Raw genomic sequence first — 21,744 nt, 5'->3', positions numbered from 1 at the left:
TATTCTAAAAATGGCTAAAAACATTTTAATTAAGTCCAAAAAATCAGGCCCAATATCTAAAATATGCTCAAAAACTTTTCTTTTTTTTGTTATTTTAAATTTCAGTACCCGGTTCAAATAACTAGATTACCAACCAATAATCATCAGTTATTAAAAAACGAACGTGGTACTGATAATACTTACAAAGAAAAAACAGATCCTAATCCTGATAATACTTGCATAAAAAAACTGATCTTGATCCTAATCCTAATAATACTTACGAAAAAAAACTGATCCTGACAATACTCATAGAAAAAGACGTGGTAATTTTTGTTTTTTGTCCTGATAATACCTACCAAAAAAATAAAATGTCGAACTTATGATACTCATAAAAAATAAAGAAAAAGAAGAAGAATGGTCCCGATAATACTTACAAAAAAACAAGTGGTCCTAATAATACTTACAAATAATAATAATAATAAAATTATAGTGGTGATAAAGAAAGGAAATCCTTGCCTTTCGACAAAGATTTCTTTCATTTTAAATGAAATGAATACTATCTATTTAATGATTAGAATTTAAAGGTGGTGCATCTAACAGTATATTTAATTTTATATTATTTCTTTTTAAAAGACTTCCTAATATTAATTTCATTTTCACCGTTAATTGTACTAATTTTAAATTCTTACCAAGATATTAATTTTATTTAAAATGAAGAGAATTGTAATAATACTTAAAATAAATCAAGATGCTGCTATCAATAAAAAAGAGGGTCATCTAGGCATTGGTATCGTAGCACAGAACGGAAGTACCACTACATAAATTTTTTGGAATTCGAGACGATTTTAAACCGTTCAGAAATTGTCAAAAACTGTTTGAAAAAAAGTTCAAACGATTTTTACTGAACAGTTTTAAACCGTCCATGATAATCTGTTGCTAATCCGGGTTGTGGACGATTTAAGCCAAACCGTCTGGAATTGTGGACGGTTTGGCTTAAACCGTCCAGAATAAATTATGGACGGTTGGGAAAAATTGTCCAAAATTAATTATGGACAGTTCGGGAAAACTGTCCAGAATTAATTCTATAACGGTTTGGGGAATTTGCCCACCTCGGAACCACCACAGCACCGCTCACCTTGGAACCACCATGACACCGCTAGCATGTTTGAATCCCACCGCCACCTCTAAAAAACCACACCAAAATCGCCGGGCCGAACCGGTGGTTGAGCAGGTCTATAAAAACGAGATCTGTAAAAAAAAAGAGCAGATATGTAGAAAAACCAGAACCCAAAAAAGATGAACTTTATGAATCTGTAAAAACTAGATCTTTCACTCAAGCTGTAGACCTCGGAGAGCATAAAAATTGGGTGGAATCTGGATGTAGGTCCATATTGTCCGGAGATTTGAAACGTTGTAATTCTCATCGTAAGACGACGAGGAAGCCATTCCAGTGAGAAGAATCAGAATTTTGTAGAAGCCAACACAAATTTCTTCGATCTTGCGCTTCTTGTGGCTTATTTATGTATTGGTAGTCTTTGAGTCCTATTTATACTGGATAGCTAAATAATTATTATGTCGAAGAAATCGCAGTAAGCCAAACTTGATTCTTTTGACCGTCCAACCATCCAATTCCTCCAAAGAAAAAAAGTCGATGGATGAGGTGAAATTTGGGGCATCATACGAATTGATGATATTGTGCAGTAAAAATCGTCCATAAAATTTTAGACAGTTTTGAAAAAAATCGTTTATAAATTTATAGAAGGTTTTATGAAATTTTATGAACGGTTGAATCAAACCGTCCATAATAAATTTTTTAAAAAAAGATTTCGAAAAAAATTGTCTATAAATTTATAGTTGATTTTTATAAAACTATAAAAACCGTCTTAAAAATAAAAATTTTCAGACGGTTTAATTAACGGTCGACGTTTTAACCAAAACAGTACATAATAAATTTCAAAGTCCATTTGCATTTCATCTTACTTTCCCAGCTTCCCATACCCACCAAACAGAGCACTATTTCTAAACAGCCAATCTAAGCTAGAGAAAATTTAAATTTCATACATCTCCCCAACAAACAAACAGAGCATTCTAACATCCACTGTGCCTGAATTTCGTTTTCCCTTCCTACTATCATCAGCAACCAAACAGAACACACTTCAAAAGAGAAGAGAAATCAATCACTTACGTCTCTTTCCTCGACGGAAAGAATAGAAAACGCAAGAGCTCCACCAAAACGGTTCCACCCAATCCGAATGACTCGGTTATCGGCGCGAAATCGGTCCACCAACCCAGCCAACTGCGAATCAAAATTCTCGTAGCTCTCTGTCTCTCTAGTGCGCGATCAGTGCTTGTTTTCTGTGAGATTAAAGCGAGCTGGACGTTAGCCTTTTATACGGGAAAAGGCACAGAAGGAGTTCAAGAAAGAGAGAGATCTTGCTCTTCCAGATCATTCGCGCGTCTCCATCTGGTGAACTGTCTGGAACTTTCTTGCCACGTGTGCCACTGGGGGTAGTTATTCTGTGGGTTGTTTATAGTGTAAAGGTTAGGAAAGTCGTTAAAAGTTGGGAGTAGTCCATAACGTGGCAGTCTATAAATGGGCTGTTGCATGGGAATGTCAACGTCAAATATCCAGAGGTTCTTTGCTTGTTTCCAGATCAGTATGGGCTCTTCTATCTCGGTGTGGAACTCTCCATGGGTCCTGGAGATTTCAGCAATGCAATCTGTCCCTCTCTCTTGGTCTCTGATCTTATTGACACGTGGGAGAGACCCATTAGGCCCATTCCACATAAATTAATTTTGGCCCACGACCCCTCGAGGGGCCTTCAACATCAAGGCAGCCTACCTGTTTCTCTCCAATCAGCGGGCTGTAGTCCACAATCCCCTTGGGCCCAATCTTTGGAAATCTCTGTGGAAGATTCACCTGCATGAGCGGCTGAAGCTCCTCCTGAAAAATTGCATGGAAAATCCTCTTTCGAAGCTGCGGCTCTCTGAAATTCTCTACTCTCATCTCCCCAACCTTGCCTGCTCCCTTTGCGAAGGAGACAATGAATCTTTGGTGTTGGTGCAAGGACTCACAGTGGCTTCAAGACTACCTTTTAGGGAGGAGTTCTTCCTACGAAACAAGAAAGAGATCGTTAGAAGCGTGTCCGTCTCGGAAGACCGGGGGCATTCCGATGCCCATATTAGTAGAGACTTTCTAAACTAATAAAGGGGTAAGTTTAGGAAAATAGTGCACCTAACGAGACCTCATTTTTCATTTATAGACTTGTTACCCCCGCCATTGCTCTATAGGGTTAGGGGCGTGGTGTGTAACTGCTTTAACAAAGTTACAATCATAAAAATGTCAGGTTTTTATGTCTCCTTCCACTGTGTTTTATGTGTTTTTTGGATGGTTTTTGGGTTGAAATCTTAGGATCTAGATCTACACTTTCCGGCCAATTTTTGCACTACACGCGCCTTACCAGTGGCTTCGCCGGTGTCCTCCTAGTCCACCGACGGTCATCATGCTCCCCACTGTTATCCCCTCGCCGGAGCGTTTATTGCACGCGCTAGCAATCTTCCTGGCGCGTGTGGATCACGTCTCCTCCCTTTGCCTCTCCCCACCACGGCTTGCAGTGTTATTCGGCGGCTCCAGCTTCTCCCATTGGCAAGAAGCCTTCCTCTGGCCGCGCGTGGCTCTCACGCGCCACCAGAGGTGGCTCCCACTCCTCGCCACACCGGACATCTGTTGTTGTTTATTTTCCTGTTTTTATGTTGTTGTGTTTTATTTTGGGCCTTTATGTTGTAACCTCTCTCTGTTTATCTCTGTATTGGTGTTTGAGTTCTTTGAATTTTTTATACATCTTTTACCACCTTAACAGGTGGCCTCAGTTTTTTACATTCGTGTCACGAATCATCGGGCCCGCTTCTTTAGAAGCATTGCCTTCGCGTACTTTCGTTCTTAGTTTAGTTTTCTGCTACCCAAGCTTTGTGTTGTTTGTAAGATTCTCCACTTCTTTTTTCTTTTGGATTAGAAGTGGAAAGGATCCTCACTTATAACCCTTTTCCTCAATCAATTAGAAAAAAAACAAAAAAAAAAAAAAAAGAGAAAAAAAGAAAAAAGAAAAAAGAGGAGCTTCTTATTTTCTTTCATTATTATTATTATTTCACGATCGGCAACGGCAACAAAGCTAATTCTCCATTAACTTTTAGGCGGGCCTCAGTCTCCTTAGAGTTCATAAGAATACTAGTAGCAACTTTCTTAAAATTCATTCATTTATTTAAATGTAGAAAAAAAAAATCTTTAAAAATCCTTTGAAATAGATTCCCTTATTAGAGAATTACCAACAACTTTCCTATATCCCATTCTCTTCCCTACATATGGGGAAAGTGTTAAAAAAAAAAAAAATCACAAAAAACTACTCACAACATATATCCTATCGGTTTCCTAAGAATTGTGAATGCTACAGTTGTATCCAATGTGTTGAGAACCAAAAGAGCTTCACTGTCCATTATTTTAATATAAAATATTTATCTTTTCCTCTCTCATCTCTCATCTCTTTACCTTTTATTAGAGATTATATTGGAATTTTGCGAAAAATGTGAGAGTAGGTAAGAACTTAATTATATTTATAAAGTAAGAATGTTTAGTTGATATAGGAAAAGATAAATGAAGCTATTGTGAAATGTATTTTGATAACGAAGTAAAAAATAGTTTTGTTCCTTAAATTTAGGAAAAATCAAATGGAAGCTGTTGTGAATACTCTTATTCCCTAAACTAAGGAACACTAAAAGAACTAAAAGTTGTACCCTTAACATTATTTTAATATAATAAAGCTATCTCTTTCCTTCAACATTTATTTAAAACAATATTTAAAAGTTTTATCTTTCCTCTCTCTTTCTGTTGACAATTAATTTAAAAAAAAATATATTTTTTAATGTTATATAAAAATAATAAGACAAGTTATTTGTAGATCGATTTATTTGAATAGAAAAATAAAATGTAACATTCTAAAAAAATTTAAGACAATCTGTTACTAGTATTCTAATTCCGCACGGTATCCTGCCGTGACAAATAAGCAAACTGATTTTCATACTAAATGCATTCTTAGTCTAGGACTCAGGGTCTGTCTTGACGTATTGCATCCACTCGGCTTAGACTTCCAGTCGGCTGTCAGCCAGTCTCCTTCCAAATTCATATTACCTTTATCAATGTGAACTTAATTCGCGGTAAAGTCCTAGCAATTAAGTCATTGGATATCTATTTATAAAACATTAAGTCATTGGAAAGGAAAATCAAAGTGAAAGTGGAATCATTTTCCCATAATAATCTTCTTCCACAAATGTACGTGTTGACTGGGCTTAATTAATTAAGTAGTCTTTTGGTGTTTCCCACATACATATGCCTATATAAAGTAGATGTTCCTACACCATTGATACATTCTCAACTCTCGAGCCAAGCGGCAAGGAAGCAAAGTGCACTAGTAATGGCTCGGCAATTACAAACCCCAGTAGGCTTGTTCTCCCTTCTGCTCATTGTCCTGATGATCAATGGCTCACAAGCGGGCGTAATCACGGTGTACTGGGGTCAGAATGGAAATGAGGGCAGTTTGGCTGCTACCTGCGCCACAGGCAATTATGATATTGTGAACATAGCTTTCCTATCCACATTTGGCAATGGTCAGACCCCCTCGATCAACCTAGCCGGCCACTGTAACCCGACCATTAATGGGTGCACCGGTTTAAGCAACGACATCAAAGCTTGCCAAAACCAGGGTATCAAAGTCATGCTTTCTATTGGAGGTGCTGCTGGTACCTACACCCTTTCCTCAGCTGATGACGCCAGGCAAGCATCGCTTTCATTATTAACTTGTTTATTGCCATTCTGTATCATCTAATATAAGTCCATCTTATTTTTAAAAAATATTATATATAAAATTAAGTTTTTGAAATAACAGTAATTTAACGTAGAATGACATATATTATATTTCAAATATGAAGTTTCAGTTTTTCCTTTCTGTTCTCAAGTATACATAAATGACTCATCCCGCCAAGTGTTAGTTGAAATTGCTATATGTTAGCATTGTGGGTTAGTTATGTGATAAAAATGTGATTTTTATCATTATTCTATAAATATATAAGGTACACATGTTTTAATAGTTTGTCACCGAGTGAAAGCTAAGAGTGGCAATTTTTGTTCACTTGTCGGGTAAGGTTCACGTTGTATTGACACATGAATATAAGACTATACAAGTCAATCGTACTTCTACCCATTTAATTAAACAAACGGGTTAGATCATTCAATCCTAGTCCGCTAATTTCATGTTGAATTTGCGGATGGTGTAAAAAATCGTCAATCCTTATGTAGTGTGTTGAGTCATGGGTACAAAACTATAATTAATCCGACTTTTTTTAAAAAAATAAAATAAAATAAACGGGCTAAATCTCTTGACTATAATTCACTAATTTCAATTGGGTTTAATGTTATTTGGTATTGTGCATGTAGGAATGTTGCAAACTACTTATGGAACAATTTTCTTGGGGGCCAATCAGACTCCCGTCCATTAGGTGATGCGGTCCTAAATGGCATTGACTTCGATATTGAGGCAGGCACAACCGGGCACTGGGACGAGCTTGCAAAGGCCCTGTCAGACTTTAGCCAACAGAATAGGGTCTACTTAACAGCGGCTCCACAATGTCCTTTTCCAGACGCTCGGCTAGGAGTTGCGCTAAACACTGGCCTATTTGAATACGTTTGGGTCCAATTTTACAACAATGCTCCGTGTGAGTATTCTGGCAATGCCGACAACCTTAAGAGTTATTGGAACGATAAATGGACCACTATTCAAGCTGGTCAAATATTTTTGGGGTTATCTGCATCCCCAGAGGCTGCTGGGAGTGGCTACATCCCGCCGGACGTGCTTAACAATGATGTGTTACCTTCTATTAAGGGTTCTCCAAAATACGGGGGTATTATGCTTTGGTCCAAGAATTTTGACGACGGCTATAGCTCAGCTGTTAAGCCCAATGTTTGAGCACTACTTTGCTTCTAACTTCACATATTTCACTTTATGAGATGTAATAATAAAATAAAGCATATTACAAAATAAAAAATTGAGCAAAAAGATTTAGTAGCCGGTTTTCATCTAGAAGTTGTTCGATTTTTATTTTATAAGATTATGACTTTTAACACTTTGTGAGAGGAAATGATAGGCAGGAGCATTTTGGCCGGCTTTACCCAATTTTTTTAATAAAAAATAATAATTTTTTTAATCAAAAACAATTTTTAATGTGACATTAGAAGTTGCTTTTAAATAAAAAATTTTCCTTTTAATGAAAATGGACGGGCAGGAGTTAGCCAAAATGCTCATGCCTATCATTACTCTGTGAGTTAGCGGTCGGGAATCAAAGATCACAAACAGGAACAAATTAAAGAAATTACTGAATATGAATGCTTCTCACTTCTCAGTTAGCCAATAAGGGAAATGTAAAATTCCCCAAAAAGTTAGAAGCATGGTATTGAGAATGCTTCTAACTTTTGAGTTCAAGTTGTGAGTATCTATCGCAACAATAGTATTACGTATTACACGTTACTTTTCTCAAGCTATCGAAGAACAAAATTAACTACGCTCAATGGTTTTTTTTTTTTCTTTCTTTCTCTCTCTCTAAAAAATTAGTCAAAGTTACAATTTAAACTCCATAAAATTACTAATAAAACTTAGTTCCATCTAGCACACATGCAATTATTATCAGACTTAGGGGTGTTAGATGAGCCCAACTTTTCGTGAACTCAATTCGACTCGGCTCACTTAAACTCGATTTTATCTCAATTGGAAAAACAAATGAGTTGTTTGTGAACATAATAATCCGTTCATATATTAAATGAGACATACCATATATTAAATGAGACATATTGTGAAAAGCTAGTCGAGTTTGAGCCAAGCTCGAATTCAAATAGGCTGTTAACAAGCCGAATTTGAAAGTTCGAACTCGCGACTAGCTTAACAAGTCAAATTCAAACAACCCTTCAAAACTAGAGCTCGAGCCAAGTTTGAGCCCCTATTCTATGTGTTCGAGTTGAATCCAACAGCCCCAAGATCGGCTTGGCTTGGTTCAAATACATCCCTAGTCAGACTTAACATCTATTTAATCTGGCTCGCCCATCAAAAGTCATCCATCTACACTAAAACTTAACACATATTCATGACAATTCAGGATGTCTCACGTTTATTTATTTATTTTTTGATATATATATCGTAGCATAGTGAACTATCGTCATTCTTGCCATCTGGGTCGACGTCATTAGTAGCGACAAAAGGACTTTTAGCGACGACAAAATTACCTTATTTTTTAAAGTGTGGGTAAGTATTTTGTTTGTGTTCCTACTGAATTTTATCTTTAGTTGTGTTAGTTTTTATGGTTGTTTCTCCTTGGGGTTTGATTTTGTCAGTTTCTTGTTTTGGATTTCATGTTAATTTAATTGTTGAGAAACGCGTGGAAGAAAAATATCAAGTGATGTTTGTATAGTTTCCAGTATGGTGTGAACACCGCTCTTCCTTTTTGCTTCTTTGGGCTTTCTCCAAGAATTCTAAAAAATGAGCAAACCTAAAGGACCTTTTCGGGGATCCTCTTTGATGGCTAAGTCAGTTTCTGACAAAAAAAGTCAGCTTAATTGCCAAATTTTAGTCTGAGTTAAAACCTGTAGCCTGGGCCTATTTATAGGCTTTTTAATGCAGTTGGAGAGTCCTGAGGATCCTGGATCTCTCGGGATCCAGGATCTCCTCTCCGAATCTCTCGAGATTCCTTCCTTCTTATCCTCCACACGAGATCTTTTCCTGAATATTCGGTTTCAGGGGCTGGGCACGATCTCTGAGCCATAATGTCTACCTTAGTTTGTGGGATTCACATTCAGAATTCCTGGGATGCGGTTGGTGCCTGATTGCCTGAGACTGGCCTGTCTCGGGCCTTGGCTGGCTAAATAGAATCCCAGTCTCGGGATGTCTGTATTCCCAGGACCCAATCTGATTATATCTTCTACCTTGTATTCTCGGGAATGGCTGCTCGATGTCTACCTCTTCGAGATTGGACTACCCCGAGAGTCCTGCTATCTTGGCTGCTTACTACTGTACTATCTTTCGGGATCGGCTTTCCTGGGATGCTTCTCCTTTTATGGGTTGGTATTGACCCAAAGGCTAGTCTGAATGAAATTATTCCTATCAGTTACCCCACAATTCTCTTATTCGAAGCATATTCGGGTAACTGGAATTCTGTGTCTCGAAATGTCCGAACCTTGTCTCCTTTTGGAAACTTGCAAACCTGAGGGTTAAATCCGACCCCCATGATTATGGGTGTGCAATACCCGCACTGACCCGCAGCACTTGCCCCGCCTCGTAGAGGACCAGTTTTTCGGGTTTTTTTGAGGGTTAGGGTCTTAATTTGAGAAATATATGCGGGACGGGGCATGTTGTGGGTTTAGTGTTTTAAAAAAACTTGATCCCCGACCCGCCCCGCACCAAGGGAAAAAAAAAAAGAAGAAAAAAGAAAAGAAAAGAAGAAAACCTAAATCTAATCAGCCCTAGCGTCCTTCTCCCTTCACTTTTCCTTTTTCCTTCACTGTGCCGCACACGCTGCACTACATAGTTCACACACTTCAGCCCCTCTTCTTTCTTTCTAGTTTTTTCCCCTCTCTTCTTCCCCTCACCAAACTTTTCTCTTTAGGTATTTGACTTATCCTCTAGTATGGTACTTGTTTTTAGGAACTGGGGAAGGCGTCTTCCTCGCGCAACTTGATGGTGACGACGCCAAGAAAGCGGACGCCCATGAAAGTTATGGAACAAAGCAACCACCCCTTACTTTTTTCTTCATTTCTCTTCAAGCCCACCCATCAGATCTACTCTGAATTTGCAAAACCTGTAAAACCCGCACCTGTAGAAATCGCCCCGCGCCCCCCCGCAACCCTGCGGATACTGTGAGCAAATTTGCGGTTGCGAGTGAGATTTTCTACCCCCGCACGGTTGTGGGGCGGGGAAAAATGGCGGAAATCCGCCCCGCCCCGCCCCATGCACACCCCTACCCATGATTCCTTATCTTTCCTTAGGGTTTTTTTTCCCTATTTCCTAGGATAGAACTATCAGGTAGTCCTCCTAGCTAAAGACTTGTAACCTACAAAACCAGAGGGTTAACTCCGACCCCCATTCTTTCTTGTTTTTTCTATAGGGTTATCTCCCTGGATTCCTGTCTCCCGGGACAATACTACCCGGGAGTTTTAGCCGAAGGATTTGAAGGGTTGTTATGCAGGCTTACTCTTTTGCTAATTCGCCTATAATTTGGGATAATATTGTGAAATGAGGCATTACTAGGCTGCATGGAAAGAACCTAAAGTCTTGCTTGGGTAGACTATGTTTTGGAGCTTTGGTTTACTAGAAGCGACGTAATGACATTCAGCATGGGAATACTCCAAGATCGAAGAAAGTTATTTTGGCTCACATCATGTAGGAAGTCAGATCCATAGTTTTGGCGAAGGGGAACTTCAAGAATCTGTCTAACCACTTAGATCTAGAGTTTTCCCGACCACTAACTGACAAAATGGTAAAAATTATAATTGTAACACTCCAGTCTTATATTGAGAAAAGATGAATAGCTCACATATAATAGGTGGTTTATAAAAATACACATAGGTGCTAAGTCTCACATTGCCTAGTTACTAGGTATCCCACATGTGCAGACACGTGGATAGCGCAGAGCCGCGCATGATGGTTACCTCCACCTTCCACAGCTACTATCGGCATCCCATGGAGATTTTGGCCAACTTTGCAGGTGCGTGGTATTCACGCGTTGGCGAGCGACCACAGCTCCGTAAGATACCAGTATGTTTTCCTTTATTTTACATGTTTTCTCTAGTTTTTTTTTTTTTTTTTGCCTTTTTTTTTTATGTGCCTTCTCTTTGTCTCCTGTATTTGTTATGTAACCGGTGTTTAGGTCCTTTGGACTTTTTATATACCTTTAATCACATTTGCTGGTAGTTTGGGTTCTTGGCGTCCATGCTAAGAATCATTAGGTCTACGTCTTAATTTAATGCATTGCTTTCACGTATTTGCATTCTTTGCATTTTATTTTGGGCTTCCAACCTTAGTTTGATGTTATTTCCTATTCACGTATCTATAAAAAATAAAAACAAAAGGGAATTTAAAAGCAGGGCACACATGTGAACAGTATATTTTTGGGAAAAATACAGAATTAATGGATAAAGAACAGATCACACACGTCAATGGAGTCTCACCAATGATTGTTGATTAATGAACTGATAATTTTCATTGATTAATCCAAAGAACTGGAATTGATACATCAACTTATATAACTCACTACCTGCTTATTGAAGATAACGATAAACTTTAAATGAAATGATAAAGATGACTCCTGTACAGGACTCCAATACACGCTGGAACAGTCATCTTCAAATACAGAGCACTTCTCTTCTCTTCCTCGGTAGTAATTGGTAACGTAAGGCAGAGTAGGCAGTACTGCTTATTCATCCAAAAAAAGAAAAAAGAAAAAAGAAAAAAGATAACAAACAGAAAAACTAATGCAGGTAGTTGTTAATGTCAAGGAGTTCAAACATAGGGCTTAATAATTTTGCTATAGTTAGTCAGTTTGTCATCATACCTATTCCAAAGGATAACACCCCTGTATTTGGGAGAACTCTTAATCTTTGGTAACACCTCACTAATAAGCACAGCGGGCTTGATGTAGCCACTTCCGGCTGCCTCAGGGGATGCAGGTAATCCCAAAAATATTTGACCAGCTTGAATAGTGGTCCAGTTATCATTCCAATATCTCTTAAGGTTGTTGGCATTGCCAGAATACTCACACGGAGCGTTGTTGTAAAATTGGACCCAAACGTAGTCAAACAGGCCAGTGTTTAGCGCAACTCTTAGCCAAGCGTCTGGAAAAGGACATTGTGGAGCCGCTGTCAAGAAGCCTTCCTTCTTTTTCCTAAACTCTGCCAAGGCCTTTGCAAGCTCGTCCGAGTGCTGCTTTGTGCCTTTAACAATGGCAAAGTCAATGCCATCTAGGATTGCCCCACCTAATGGACGAGAGGAAGATTGGCCCCCAAGAAAATTGTTCCATAAGTAGTTTGAAACATTCCTGCACAGTATCGATTATCGCTATTCCCTTAGCTTTCACTACACTGGGACAAGCGGTAATTATTTAATATTTTAATATTTTAAAGGCTGTAGTTACCAATAGCGCCTCCAATAGAAAGTATCACTTTGATACCCCGTTTTTGGCAAGCTTTGATGTCTTTGTATAACGGGTGCACTCATCAGTGGTTGGGTCACAGTGGCCGGCTAGGTTGATCGAGGGGGTCTGACCATTGCCAAATGTGGATAGAAAAGCTATGTTCACAATATGATAAGAGCTGTTGGTGCAAGCATCAGCCAAGCTGCCCTCTTTTCCATTCTGGCCCCAGTACACCGTGATTTTGCCCGCTTGTGAGCCATTGATCAGGACAATGAGCAAAAGGTAGAACAGGGCTAGCTAATGGGGTTTGTAATTGCCTAGCCATTACTAGTTCGCGCGCTTTGCTTATAATTTGCCGCTTCGCTTTAGAGTTGAGAATAAATGGCGAAGGAACATCTACTTATATAGGCATATCATGTGGGAAAGACCAAAAGACTACATAAGCTCACTCAATACGTTTGTGGAAGAATATTTCCCCCAAAATGCTAGCATTCACATCCTGTTCTACAAATGTTAAAAGATCACAATTTTTTTTTAGCTATTCATTTTTTCAAAGTAACTAGCTACCCACGCCGGAATCCCACGGTGGGATCATCTGAAATCCGGATTTCAAAAAGGGTTAGTTACTAAAGCTTGTCATTTGTCCAAAAAAATGAAAAAAAAAATGTTAAGAGCATTTCTTAGCATCCTTCCCACATGAGCCAAACATTTGAAAGGGAGGGGCCAAACAAAAAATAAATTAAAATATGTGGTCAGAGTATAAATACAAAATATATTAAGTGGGTTTGATGTCTCTTCATCTTCAAGTTTTCGAGTAGTGATAGGCAGGGGCCATCCTGCCGGCCCCTGCCCGGCCCTTTCCTACGTGGAAAGGGCCATGTCAGTTTTACTGTTTTTTTTTTCTTTTTTTTTTTTAAAAAAAAAAAAAAAAAATTTTCAAAATTCAAAACAAATGGTCGACTCATCTAATCCCATTTTCTTCATTTCAGTTCAAACGTTCCCCCCATTTTTTCCCTCCCTCTCTCCATCTGCCCATTTTCTTCCCACCGCCGACCGCGAAGAACGACCCGCCACCGCCGTTCTCCACGCACGACCGGCCGCGCCGTTCTCCGCCGGTTCCATCGACCCATTTCCGGCCCAGAACGACCCAACGCCGTCGTTGTTCCAGTTTCGGGGCCGCGCCGTTCTCCACCTCCGGCCGAAACGCACGACCCAACGCCGTCGTTGTTCCAGTTCCGGGGCCGCGCCGTTCTCCACCTCCGGCCGAAACGCACGACCCGGCCGCGCCGTTCTCCACCTCCGGCCGAAACGCAGGGTTCCATCGACCCATTTCCGGCCCAGAACGTCCCAACTCCGTCGTCGTTCCAGTTCCGGCGGCCCGCCACCGCCGTTCTCCACGCACGACCCGGCCGCGCCGTTCTCCACCTCCGGCCAAAAATTAGGGTTCAGGCGACCCATTTCCGGCGACCTTTCTGTGGTACTCATTTTTCTAGAAATAACTGCTAATAAGCCTCGGTAACTTTTCACTTTTGTTTACTTTTGTCAATGCAACTATAGTTGGCACTGTTGTGGCATTTCTGGTGGTGTAAGTTGTGAGGAAATGTTATTGAATGTTGCTTCTGAAGTGAGGAAATGTTGGTGGATGTAAGTTGTGAGGAAATGTTATTGAATGTTGCTTCTGAAGTGAGCTATTGTAACAAAAGTAAGGAGATATAATGGCAGTTGCAGTGATAGAAATCATAATTGTCCATAATGCTCTTAGTTGAGCTTCATAGATTTTTCTTTTTTCCCCTAAGGCTACAGTTATAAAATTTCCCAAGCATATCATTCTTAAATATCCACCTACATTGAGGGGTTAAAAAAAAATTATTAAAAAACCTGCAAAGCTGTCCAAATAATATTCTGTCAAAATAAATGGACTTCGTAAAATATTCTTTGGGGTTTCTCTCTTTCGCTATAGCCTTATGTGTTGATTTTTAGTGTGGACTTCGGTTAGTGGCTGAATGTTTGTCGTTGTGATTGGATTTTTTTTCAAGGCTTGAGGATTTGCATTTTGGGTGAGTTGTGGGTTGCTGTGAATTGTGATTGTGAGGCTAAATCCTTCACTTTAATTAGTAACCTAATATTGTGATATGAATCTTTATTTGTTACAGAAATTTTTAAATGGATTTATCACAATTGGACTTGATTTCACAACACGAAGATGATTGTTCATTGACACATATTGAACTTGATGATGTTGTGCCCATCGAAATGGACCCTGAAAATGGTATGTTGGACACTTCATGCTTACCTTTAATTTTTGTAACATAATAAATGTTATTATTTATAGTTGGGTTCTTTACCCCATATTTATTTATTTGTTTTAATTTTGTGATAGATGGAAATGAAATTGTTGCTAATGACCAATTGAATGATGGTGTGGATAATTGTCGGTCCAAGGCCAAGCTCATAGATGGAGATAAAGTTGTTGAGGAGCCTAAGAGCGGTATGCTATTTGACTCCATAGAGGAAGTCGTTGACTATTATAGGAATTATGGAAAGCAAGCGGGCTTTGGTGTGACACAAAAGAAGAAGAAAAAGTATGAAAATGGAGATGTACACTACATCAGTCTGACATGTGCTCGCGGAGGCAAAGCATCATCCAGTTCAAGTAATAACCTGTGCAAGGCTAGCAAAACAAGCAAAACGGGGTGTCAGGCTACTTTGAATGCAACGTTAGTGGATACATCGTGGTATGTGACAAATGTAAATCTAGGGCATAATCACGACTTAAGCCCAGGTAAAGCGAGATACTTTCGGTGCAACAAGAAGTTGGATCCTGCTACGAAGAGAAAGCTTGATATAGATGATAGAGCTGGAATCCGCACCAATAAAATTTATAACGCACTAGCCGTTGAAGCGGGGGGTTATGAGAATCTTACATTTGGAGAGAGAGAATGTCGCAATTATATTGCGAACTCAAGACGCCTTCGCCTTGGTACAGGAGGTGCCGCAGCACTTCGTGACTATTTCAATAGAATGCGGAAAGTAAATGATGATTTTTATTTTGATATAGATGTGGATGATGAGTGTAGGCTGAGAAATGTTTTTTGGGCTGATGCACGAAGTAGGGCATCATATGAAGATTTTGGTGATGTGGTTACATTTGACACAACATACTTAACCAACAAATACGAAATGCCATTTGCTCCTTTTGTGGGAGTAAACCATCATGGTCAATCAATTCTTTTAGGGGCGGCATTAATTTCAAGTGAGGATACGGAGTCATTTGTTTGGTTGTTTGAGGCATGGTTGAAATGCATGAAGGGCCGTGCGCCAAGGGCAATTATTACAGATCAAGATAGGGCCATGAAAAATGCTATTAAGAAGGTGTTTCCGAATGCTCGTCATAGATTTTGTTTATGGCATATACTGAAAAAACTTCCGGAAAAGTTTGGATCACATTCACAATACTATGCCATTAAGAGTGCCATAAGAAATTGTGTGTATAATTCTCATACATGTGACGAGTTTGATGCATGTTGGCAGAGTATGCTTGAGTGTTATAATCTAGAGGAGAATGCATGGCTGCGTGGTTTATACAGTGAAAGGACTTTTTGGGTACCAACATATTTGAATGATGTATTTTGGGCCGGCATGACTACCACACAACGTAGTGAGAGTATGAATGCCTTTTTTGATGGTTATGTGCAATCGTCCACCTCATTGAAGGAATTTGTGGATCAATACGATAACGCTTTGCGCAGGAAGGTTGAGGTTGAGAATGTTGCTGATTTCGATTCCTTCAATACCACCATTTCATGTGTGAGCCATTGGCCTTTTGAGAAGCAATTCCAAAAAATTTACACCCATGCAAAGTTTAGAGAAGTTCAGAAGGAGATTTCATCGATTATGTATTGTGGTTCTTCTCTTTTGAAAAGTGAATGTGGAATTCGTACCTATCAGGTGATCGAACAAGTAGAAATTAATGAATCCTATAGGAAAAAAATCGTTTATAATGTTTGCTACAATGGCCCTGTATGTGAAGTGAATTGTAGTTGCCGTTTGTTTGAATCAAGAGGAATTTTGTGCAAACATGCCTTATCCGTGTTGACTACATTTGAAGATGTGGATTTGTTGCCCGAAAAGTATTTTCTAAATCGATGGAGGAAGGATTTGAAGCGGCCATATAAGTTAATCAAGAGTAGTTATGATCCTTTGAGTGGCAACCCTACTGCAGATCGATATGCTGAACTGAGCAACAATGTGCTGAAGTTGGCCGCTATTGCAGCACCAAACGTTGACCATTGCATGGAATTGCAAAAGTATGTTGATATGCTAATTAAGAAATTTAGCGGTCCAAGCTGTGAACAAAGTCAACCTTCCCAATCACTCCCAAGTGCAAAAGATCTCCCAAGTGCACCTATGATCGATAATGGAGCCATGGATTGTATGGAGGTGGAGGTGTGTAGTCCTCTTGTGGCTCGAACTAAAGGTGCGCGACCATCAATCAGAAAAGTGTCTGTGGTTGAAAAAGTGGTGGGAAAAAAGTCATCAAAAGGAGGAAATAAGAAACAGAGCAACACAAATCCCGAGCAGCGAAGGAAAAGAAAGAAGGTATTCAACTATTCAAAAGTCGTTGTATGTGTACTTATTGATGTGTAATTTTAATATTAATTTTAACATTTTTGAATTTTTTTTTTTTGAAGACATGCCAAAGATCGCTAGTAGATGAACTGGACACAAGTGAAGATCCGTTGCTTTTTTCAATTGATGTGCAGCATGACCAACTGATTGAAACACAACATAGTGTACTTACACAGGTACTGAAAGGAGGGATAAAAAAGTTCATATACGTGCATTTGATTCATACATGTTGACGAATAGTTTAGTTTCATATATATTAATCGTTCGATGTATTTGTTCCAGACGTTTGGGAATTCACAATCGTCATGCATTTTCGAAGGAGATTCTATATACTTGTCGTAAGTGGTAAGGTCTTTTTGATATGGATATGAGATGGTGTCCTATTATAGTATTTGAATCCCTACAATTTGCTATATTATCCAAGCATGCATGGAAGTAAATACTGCTATCATTTTTCAGTATTGAAATTGTTTGGCACATCCACTACTTATGAGTGCATAGGGAGTTTTCTATCATTTTTCACACAACCTAAGCTCTATGTTTTTTATTCTCATCTACTAACAAGGAGAACAGAATTTTGAACTGAGATCAAATATTATGGCCAGCTGTTGTACTTGAATCCCTACAATTAAATTTTTTGGTTTGGATCAATAGCCACTCTTAAACATGCTTATTAAGACTTGGTTTGGATCTTGGAAACAAGGAGAAAAAGAATCTGTCAAGTTTAAGGTTTCTATTTTAAGCATTTTCACAGATTCCATCTCCCCTTGTTTCCAAGTTCTTCCTACCTGAAAGTAGGTTTAATATGTATAACTAGAGTAATATTCATGGTTAGATGACATTAGATGCCTTTTGTCACTAAGGGCAGAAAAGGGAAACTTTTGTGCCATATTGTTGGGACCAACATATTTTCAAAATCCTCAGGTTTCGCTTGTTTGTGGATATCTCAATGTCTCCTGTTTGTGTTCTGTAGTAGTTCTTGTGGCATCTGGCATTCTGTCATTTTTTACTTGTTTCTTGTGTTGCTACCAGTTGTCTTGCATCTTCAGGAAGTTGTGTTTTGTGGTTTTTTAATTTATTTTATTTTATTTTAGTTTTCCTATAATTACTTTCCTATTGTCATTATATCTCTTGATCATGGTATAGGACAGATTAAGTACTACTTTAATTGGATTAATAATCCATGATAGTATGGGAGCTTTGGAAAAAGCAATATCCAAGCTGTTTAATGAGGTCTTATTGGTTGACTTCTTCCATATGGCTTACATGTGCTCCCTTCAATTTTAAAGGGTGAGTAGTTACTGCTTTGTTATGTTTTTAAAAATTCTAGAATTTTAAAAATTTCTAGACAGCAGAATCAGGTGTCCTTTTTTTTTTTTTTTTTCCCCTTATTCTGATGATATAATGGGTGAGTAGTTACAGCCTTGTTATGTTTTTCCAGTGCTACACCAAAACATTCTGCTTCCCAAAAAAAAAATGGAACTTTAAAAGAAGAAAAAAGTTGCTGGAAATGAAGATTATGAAGATATAGAAAAATTGGAAGATCTTTTTCATATAGAAATTAAGATTTATTTGTGGGAGTTTTTATGTAATGGAAGTTTGGTTTGAGATTTTGTTTGGTCAGCTATAGTAATTTTGGTGCCTTTTTTTTCCCCCTTTTTCTGATGATATAATTGGTGAGTAGTAGTTTTGTTATGTTATTCCAGTGCTGCACCCAAACATTCTGCTTCTAAAAAAAAATATTGGAACTTTAAAAGCTTTTTATGTACCGGAATTTTGGTTTGAGGTTTTTCATGTAGATTAGAAGCTGTATTTTATGGGATTTTGTTTGTTCAGCTATCGTGATGTTGAGTCCTAACATGAATTGGTATTACTCAGGTATCTTTTGGTTTCTCTAGGGTTCAAATAAGTTGATACGAAGGCTCAGATTAGGCTTTTAATGAATGTCACAAACTTCAGAATTAAACAAATTACTTTGGAGATTACTTGCTCTGTTTTTCAGTTTCTTTTCACTCTGTCTTAATCCCCAGCTGTTGCATTGATATTTTGTCCATTTCTCTCTTCCTTTAATCTTCCCTTCTTAGAATCTGGCTCTTAGGAAAGGGTCTTCTTCAAGTTTGGATTTCTTACTTCCTTCTCATAACTAACAAATTAGCTTTCTTGATGAGCCATAGGGGTAGAGATCTCTGTAATTTTTACTTCCCTTATATTTTTGCATGAAATTTGGGTTTTCTTTATATAACTCAACATGGCAAGCTGGGTTTTCAGGAATCACAATTTCTGGAGATGAGATTCTGAGACATACATGGCAAGCTGAAATGGGTTACTCCAAGTGGGGTGGAAAATTGCTGTGGAGAAGTTGCCGTAGATCACTGGCAGAGAAATTAAGCTGTTTGGTATATTTTGGGAAATGTAAAAACTACTATTAGTAGACCATTGCGATCTCATAGTATCATCTTTAGCTTCTGAATATCAAACATATTTACCATATGCATACGTATATATAGCATTACTCTGTTGCATACCGTTAGTTTTATGGCAGTTGCATAATAGAAAAAAAAAAAAAAAAAGAAGAAAACTTTCAGGTGAAAAGCAATCCAAAGTAGCATAAGATCAAGCAGAATTTCCTTTCCTATTGGGGAAAAAAACTCGATGAATGCAACCATGCATACTGTTTCACAACCGAAAAGAAGAAGAAAAGAGAGAGTAAAAAATCACAAGCTTCAAGATGTAATTACGGAAAGGAATTATTCCACAAAGTATTCCAGGAACTTCCAGATTCTGAAAATTAGACCAAAAAGTGAAGCTAGCTCAGAATCATGTTAAAGGAGCTAGTGGATTCAAGCACAAAACCACCAGAACCCACTGAAGTTCACTAAAGACAAACTGAAGAAATACAGATTAAGCAAAAGTTAAAACTAAACCATCAAAAGCTGAAATGGATCGTGAAAAAGGTATGTAAATCAGAGAGAGTGAGACCTGGCAACAGAGAGAGTCCAGGGGGTGATAAGCAGTTCCTCGGTGGCTAATTTTGCAGCAACACTGTCTTGGTGCAAACAATTTAATCGAACTTTAAACATGCAACCAGTCTCTTGGGATTGGGATGATCAAATCAAGGTCCCAACATGTTAATAAACATTCTAAAGAACCAAGAAACATAAAAATCAAGTCACAAGAGCTGCTGGAAAAAATTTCAGCAGCTTCCTAAGCGGTTGCAGATTACAAGAAGTATGTCTAAAGTTCTTGCAACATCAATCCAAGCCATCCTTTCCGTGAAATCTAGCTCTGATACCAACTGCATGTTGGCAGTTCAATTTAAGACCAAAAAACAACAATTAAGATTAACATACATTTAGGATATTCGTACAAACAGAAAAAAGTCTCTTACAACTGAATTGTTTTCATTTTAACATCAAGTTGGTAGGTCTAGGTTCACTATAACTACAAAAATGAAAGGCTAACAGCAAAATGACAACTAACAACAAAACACGAATCATCTTCTCGTTACGTTGCGCTAATTGTTCCTTACATTTTTTTTCAATCAATTCCTCAACTTTCTCCTCCATTTCTTTCAAATGTTGCGCTAATTGTTCCTTGCATTTTTTTTCAATTAATTCCTCAACTTTGTCATTGTCAGCCTGTCTTCTCTCCTCCGTCTCCTTCAGATATTGCGCTAATCCCTTCTCGTATGCAGACATCTTCTTATCAGCCCATTCAAAAAAATCACAATCACCGGCTTTCTACATGAAAAAAACAAGGGTCAACAAAAATGTCATGAACTACTAACGACGAAATATAACACAAAGCTAATTTCAAAATATAACAAAAATTACCTTGTAGTTATTACATCCATACCATTTTTTAGCGGGATTGGATGTGGTCCAAGAGTACCTTAGACGTGCAGGAATTCCACACTTACATAACGGATGACCGCTTGACAAATCACTTGTTGTAGACATTTACTTGTGCCTAAATTCAGAAGCACATGACATGAGAATTTTCTATATATTGAATTGGGAGGCTAAATATATGTTACTCAAACAAGAAATATACAATCATAACCTTTAGATAAGTGACAAGCTCAGATTCCACCAAAATCCATCTAACATAATAAAAAGAAAAAAATCCTCAAATTCTACCAATCTTCTATGCATGCGGTTATTAACGGAATAACTAGGAGGATCAGAAAATTAAATAAAGAAATAACGAAGCACAAACACACAAAAAATGATCATATGAAAATCATTTTTTTTTCTTTAAGATAAGATCATTCCATAATGCTGGACATGTCAAGTACATAAGAGAATATTTGTCAGAAGAAATCATTGAAAAGGATGGGACAAAATTACCGTATCAAGTCTATGCAGTTATACAACATTACAACCATGATCAGCTTGCATAAAAAAGATAAGAGGATGGATGAATTATGTGCTTTTGACTTGTGCAATTAGAGACAGAACAGAAAACATACTTGGCATAGGATGCTTTGAAGTCCAAAGATTTAAACAGTACATGTGGAGCGAATTTAATAAGAACAAAAAGGTGGCATGGACTTACCCTATACATCTTCTATCATTCTAACAAATTGTTCACCTTACATAATTTCAATTCTGAAAAGCTCAACCTTCCAGATTGAACCTTAGAAAATTAATTAATTAATAAAAGAACATAAACGGTTTGCTCTACAAGAAAAGTGTTAGCCATGACCATACAATATATAAATTCATGACATTCTGAATCTGAAGGAAGGGGCAATATATACAATATATTTATATATTTATATATATAAATATATAAAGTCTCAGGTTCTCTCATAAAATTTTTCTAGCATTCTGATGGCACAGGATTTCATTTTTAGGTTGCCTGCCCAGTCATTCTTGCAATTCATATCTATAGCTTTTATAAGCACTGGGTTTC

The 21,744-nt window shown here is 38.0% G+C and overlaps 2 protein-coding genes, 1 long non-coding RNA gene and 1 pseudogene across 3 annotated transcripts; 2 read left to right on the top strand and 2 right to left on the bottom strand.

Annotated features, from left to right (window-relative positions):
* Positions 1-5,405: 5,405 nt before the first annotated feature.
* Positions 5,406-7,102, top strand: LOC133863688 (acidic endochitinase-like). The gene is made up of 2 exons (XM_062299736.1): positions 5,406-5,803; positions 6,464-7,102. The coding sequence occupies exons 1-2, from the start codon at positions 5,445-5,447 to the stop codon at positions 6,990-6,992; spliced, it is 888 nt and encodes a 295-aa protein (XP_062155720.1). The 5' UTR covers positions 5,406-5,444; the 3' UTR covers positions 6,993-7,102.
* A 4,465-nt stretch (positions 7,103-11,567) lies between these two features.
* On the bottom strand, positions 11,568-12,523 carry LOC133862265 (acidic endochitinase-like; annotated as a pseudogene).
* A 1,838-nt stretch (positions 12,524-14,361) lies between these two features.
* LOC133863108 (protein FAR-RED IMPAIRED RESPONSE 1-like) lies at positions 14,362-17,644 on the top strand. Its single transcript, XM_062299102.1, has 5 exons — positions 14,362-14,467; positions 14,579-15,307; positions 15,434-16,797; positions 16,890-17,003; positions 17,582-17,644. The coding sequence occupies exons 1-5, from the start codon at positions 14,362-14,364 to the stop codon at positions 17,642-17,644; spliced, it is 2,376 nt and encodes a 791-aa protein (XP_062155086.1).
* Positions 17,645-20,242: 2,598 nt separating this feature from the next.
* LOC133862268 (uncharacterized) lies at positions 20,243-21,540 on the bottom strand. The gene is made up of 3 exons (XR_009899191.1): positions 21,385-21,540; positions 20,661-20,796; positions 20,243-20,567 (listed from the first exon to the last, which is right to left on the bottom strand). It is a non-coding gene; the product is annotated as an uncharacterized LOC133862268 (long non-coding RNA).
* Positions 21,541-21,744: the final 204 nt, after the last annotated feature.

Source organism: Alnus glutinosa, chromosome 3 (assembly GCF_958979055.1).
Source record: "Alnus glutinosa chromosome 3, dhAlnGlut1.1, whole genome shotgun sequence".
Lineage (NCBI taxonomy): Eukaryota > Viridiplantae > Streptophyta > Magnoliopsida > Fagales > Betulaceae > Alnus > Alnus glutinosa.
The sequence above is the reverse complement of the archived record's forward strand: the minus strand, read 5'-3'. Positions and strand labels throughout refer to the sequence as shown.

Coding starts and splice junctions, on each gene's coding strand:
- LOC133863108 (XM_062299102.1), top strand. CDS start 14,362: ATGGATTTATCACAATTGGACTTGATTTCACAACACGAAGATGATTGT. Junction 15,308..15,433: donor TTTTTGGGCTGATGCACGAA/GTAGGGCATCAT, acceptor CAATTCTTTTAG/GGGCGGCATTAATTTCAAGT. Junction 16,798..16,889: donor AGCGAAGGAAAAGAAAGAAG/GTATTCAACTAT, acceptor TTTTTTTTGAAG/ACATGCCAAAGATCGCTAGT.
- LOC133863688 (XM_062299736.1), top strand. CDS start 5,445: ATGGCTCGGCAATTACAAACCCCAGTAGGCTTGTTCTCCCTTCTGCTC. Junction 5,804..6,463: donor TCCTCAGCTGATGACGCCAG/GCAAGCATCGCT, acceptor TTGTGCATGTAG/GAATGTTGCAAACTACTTAT.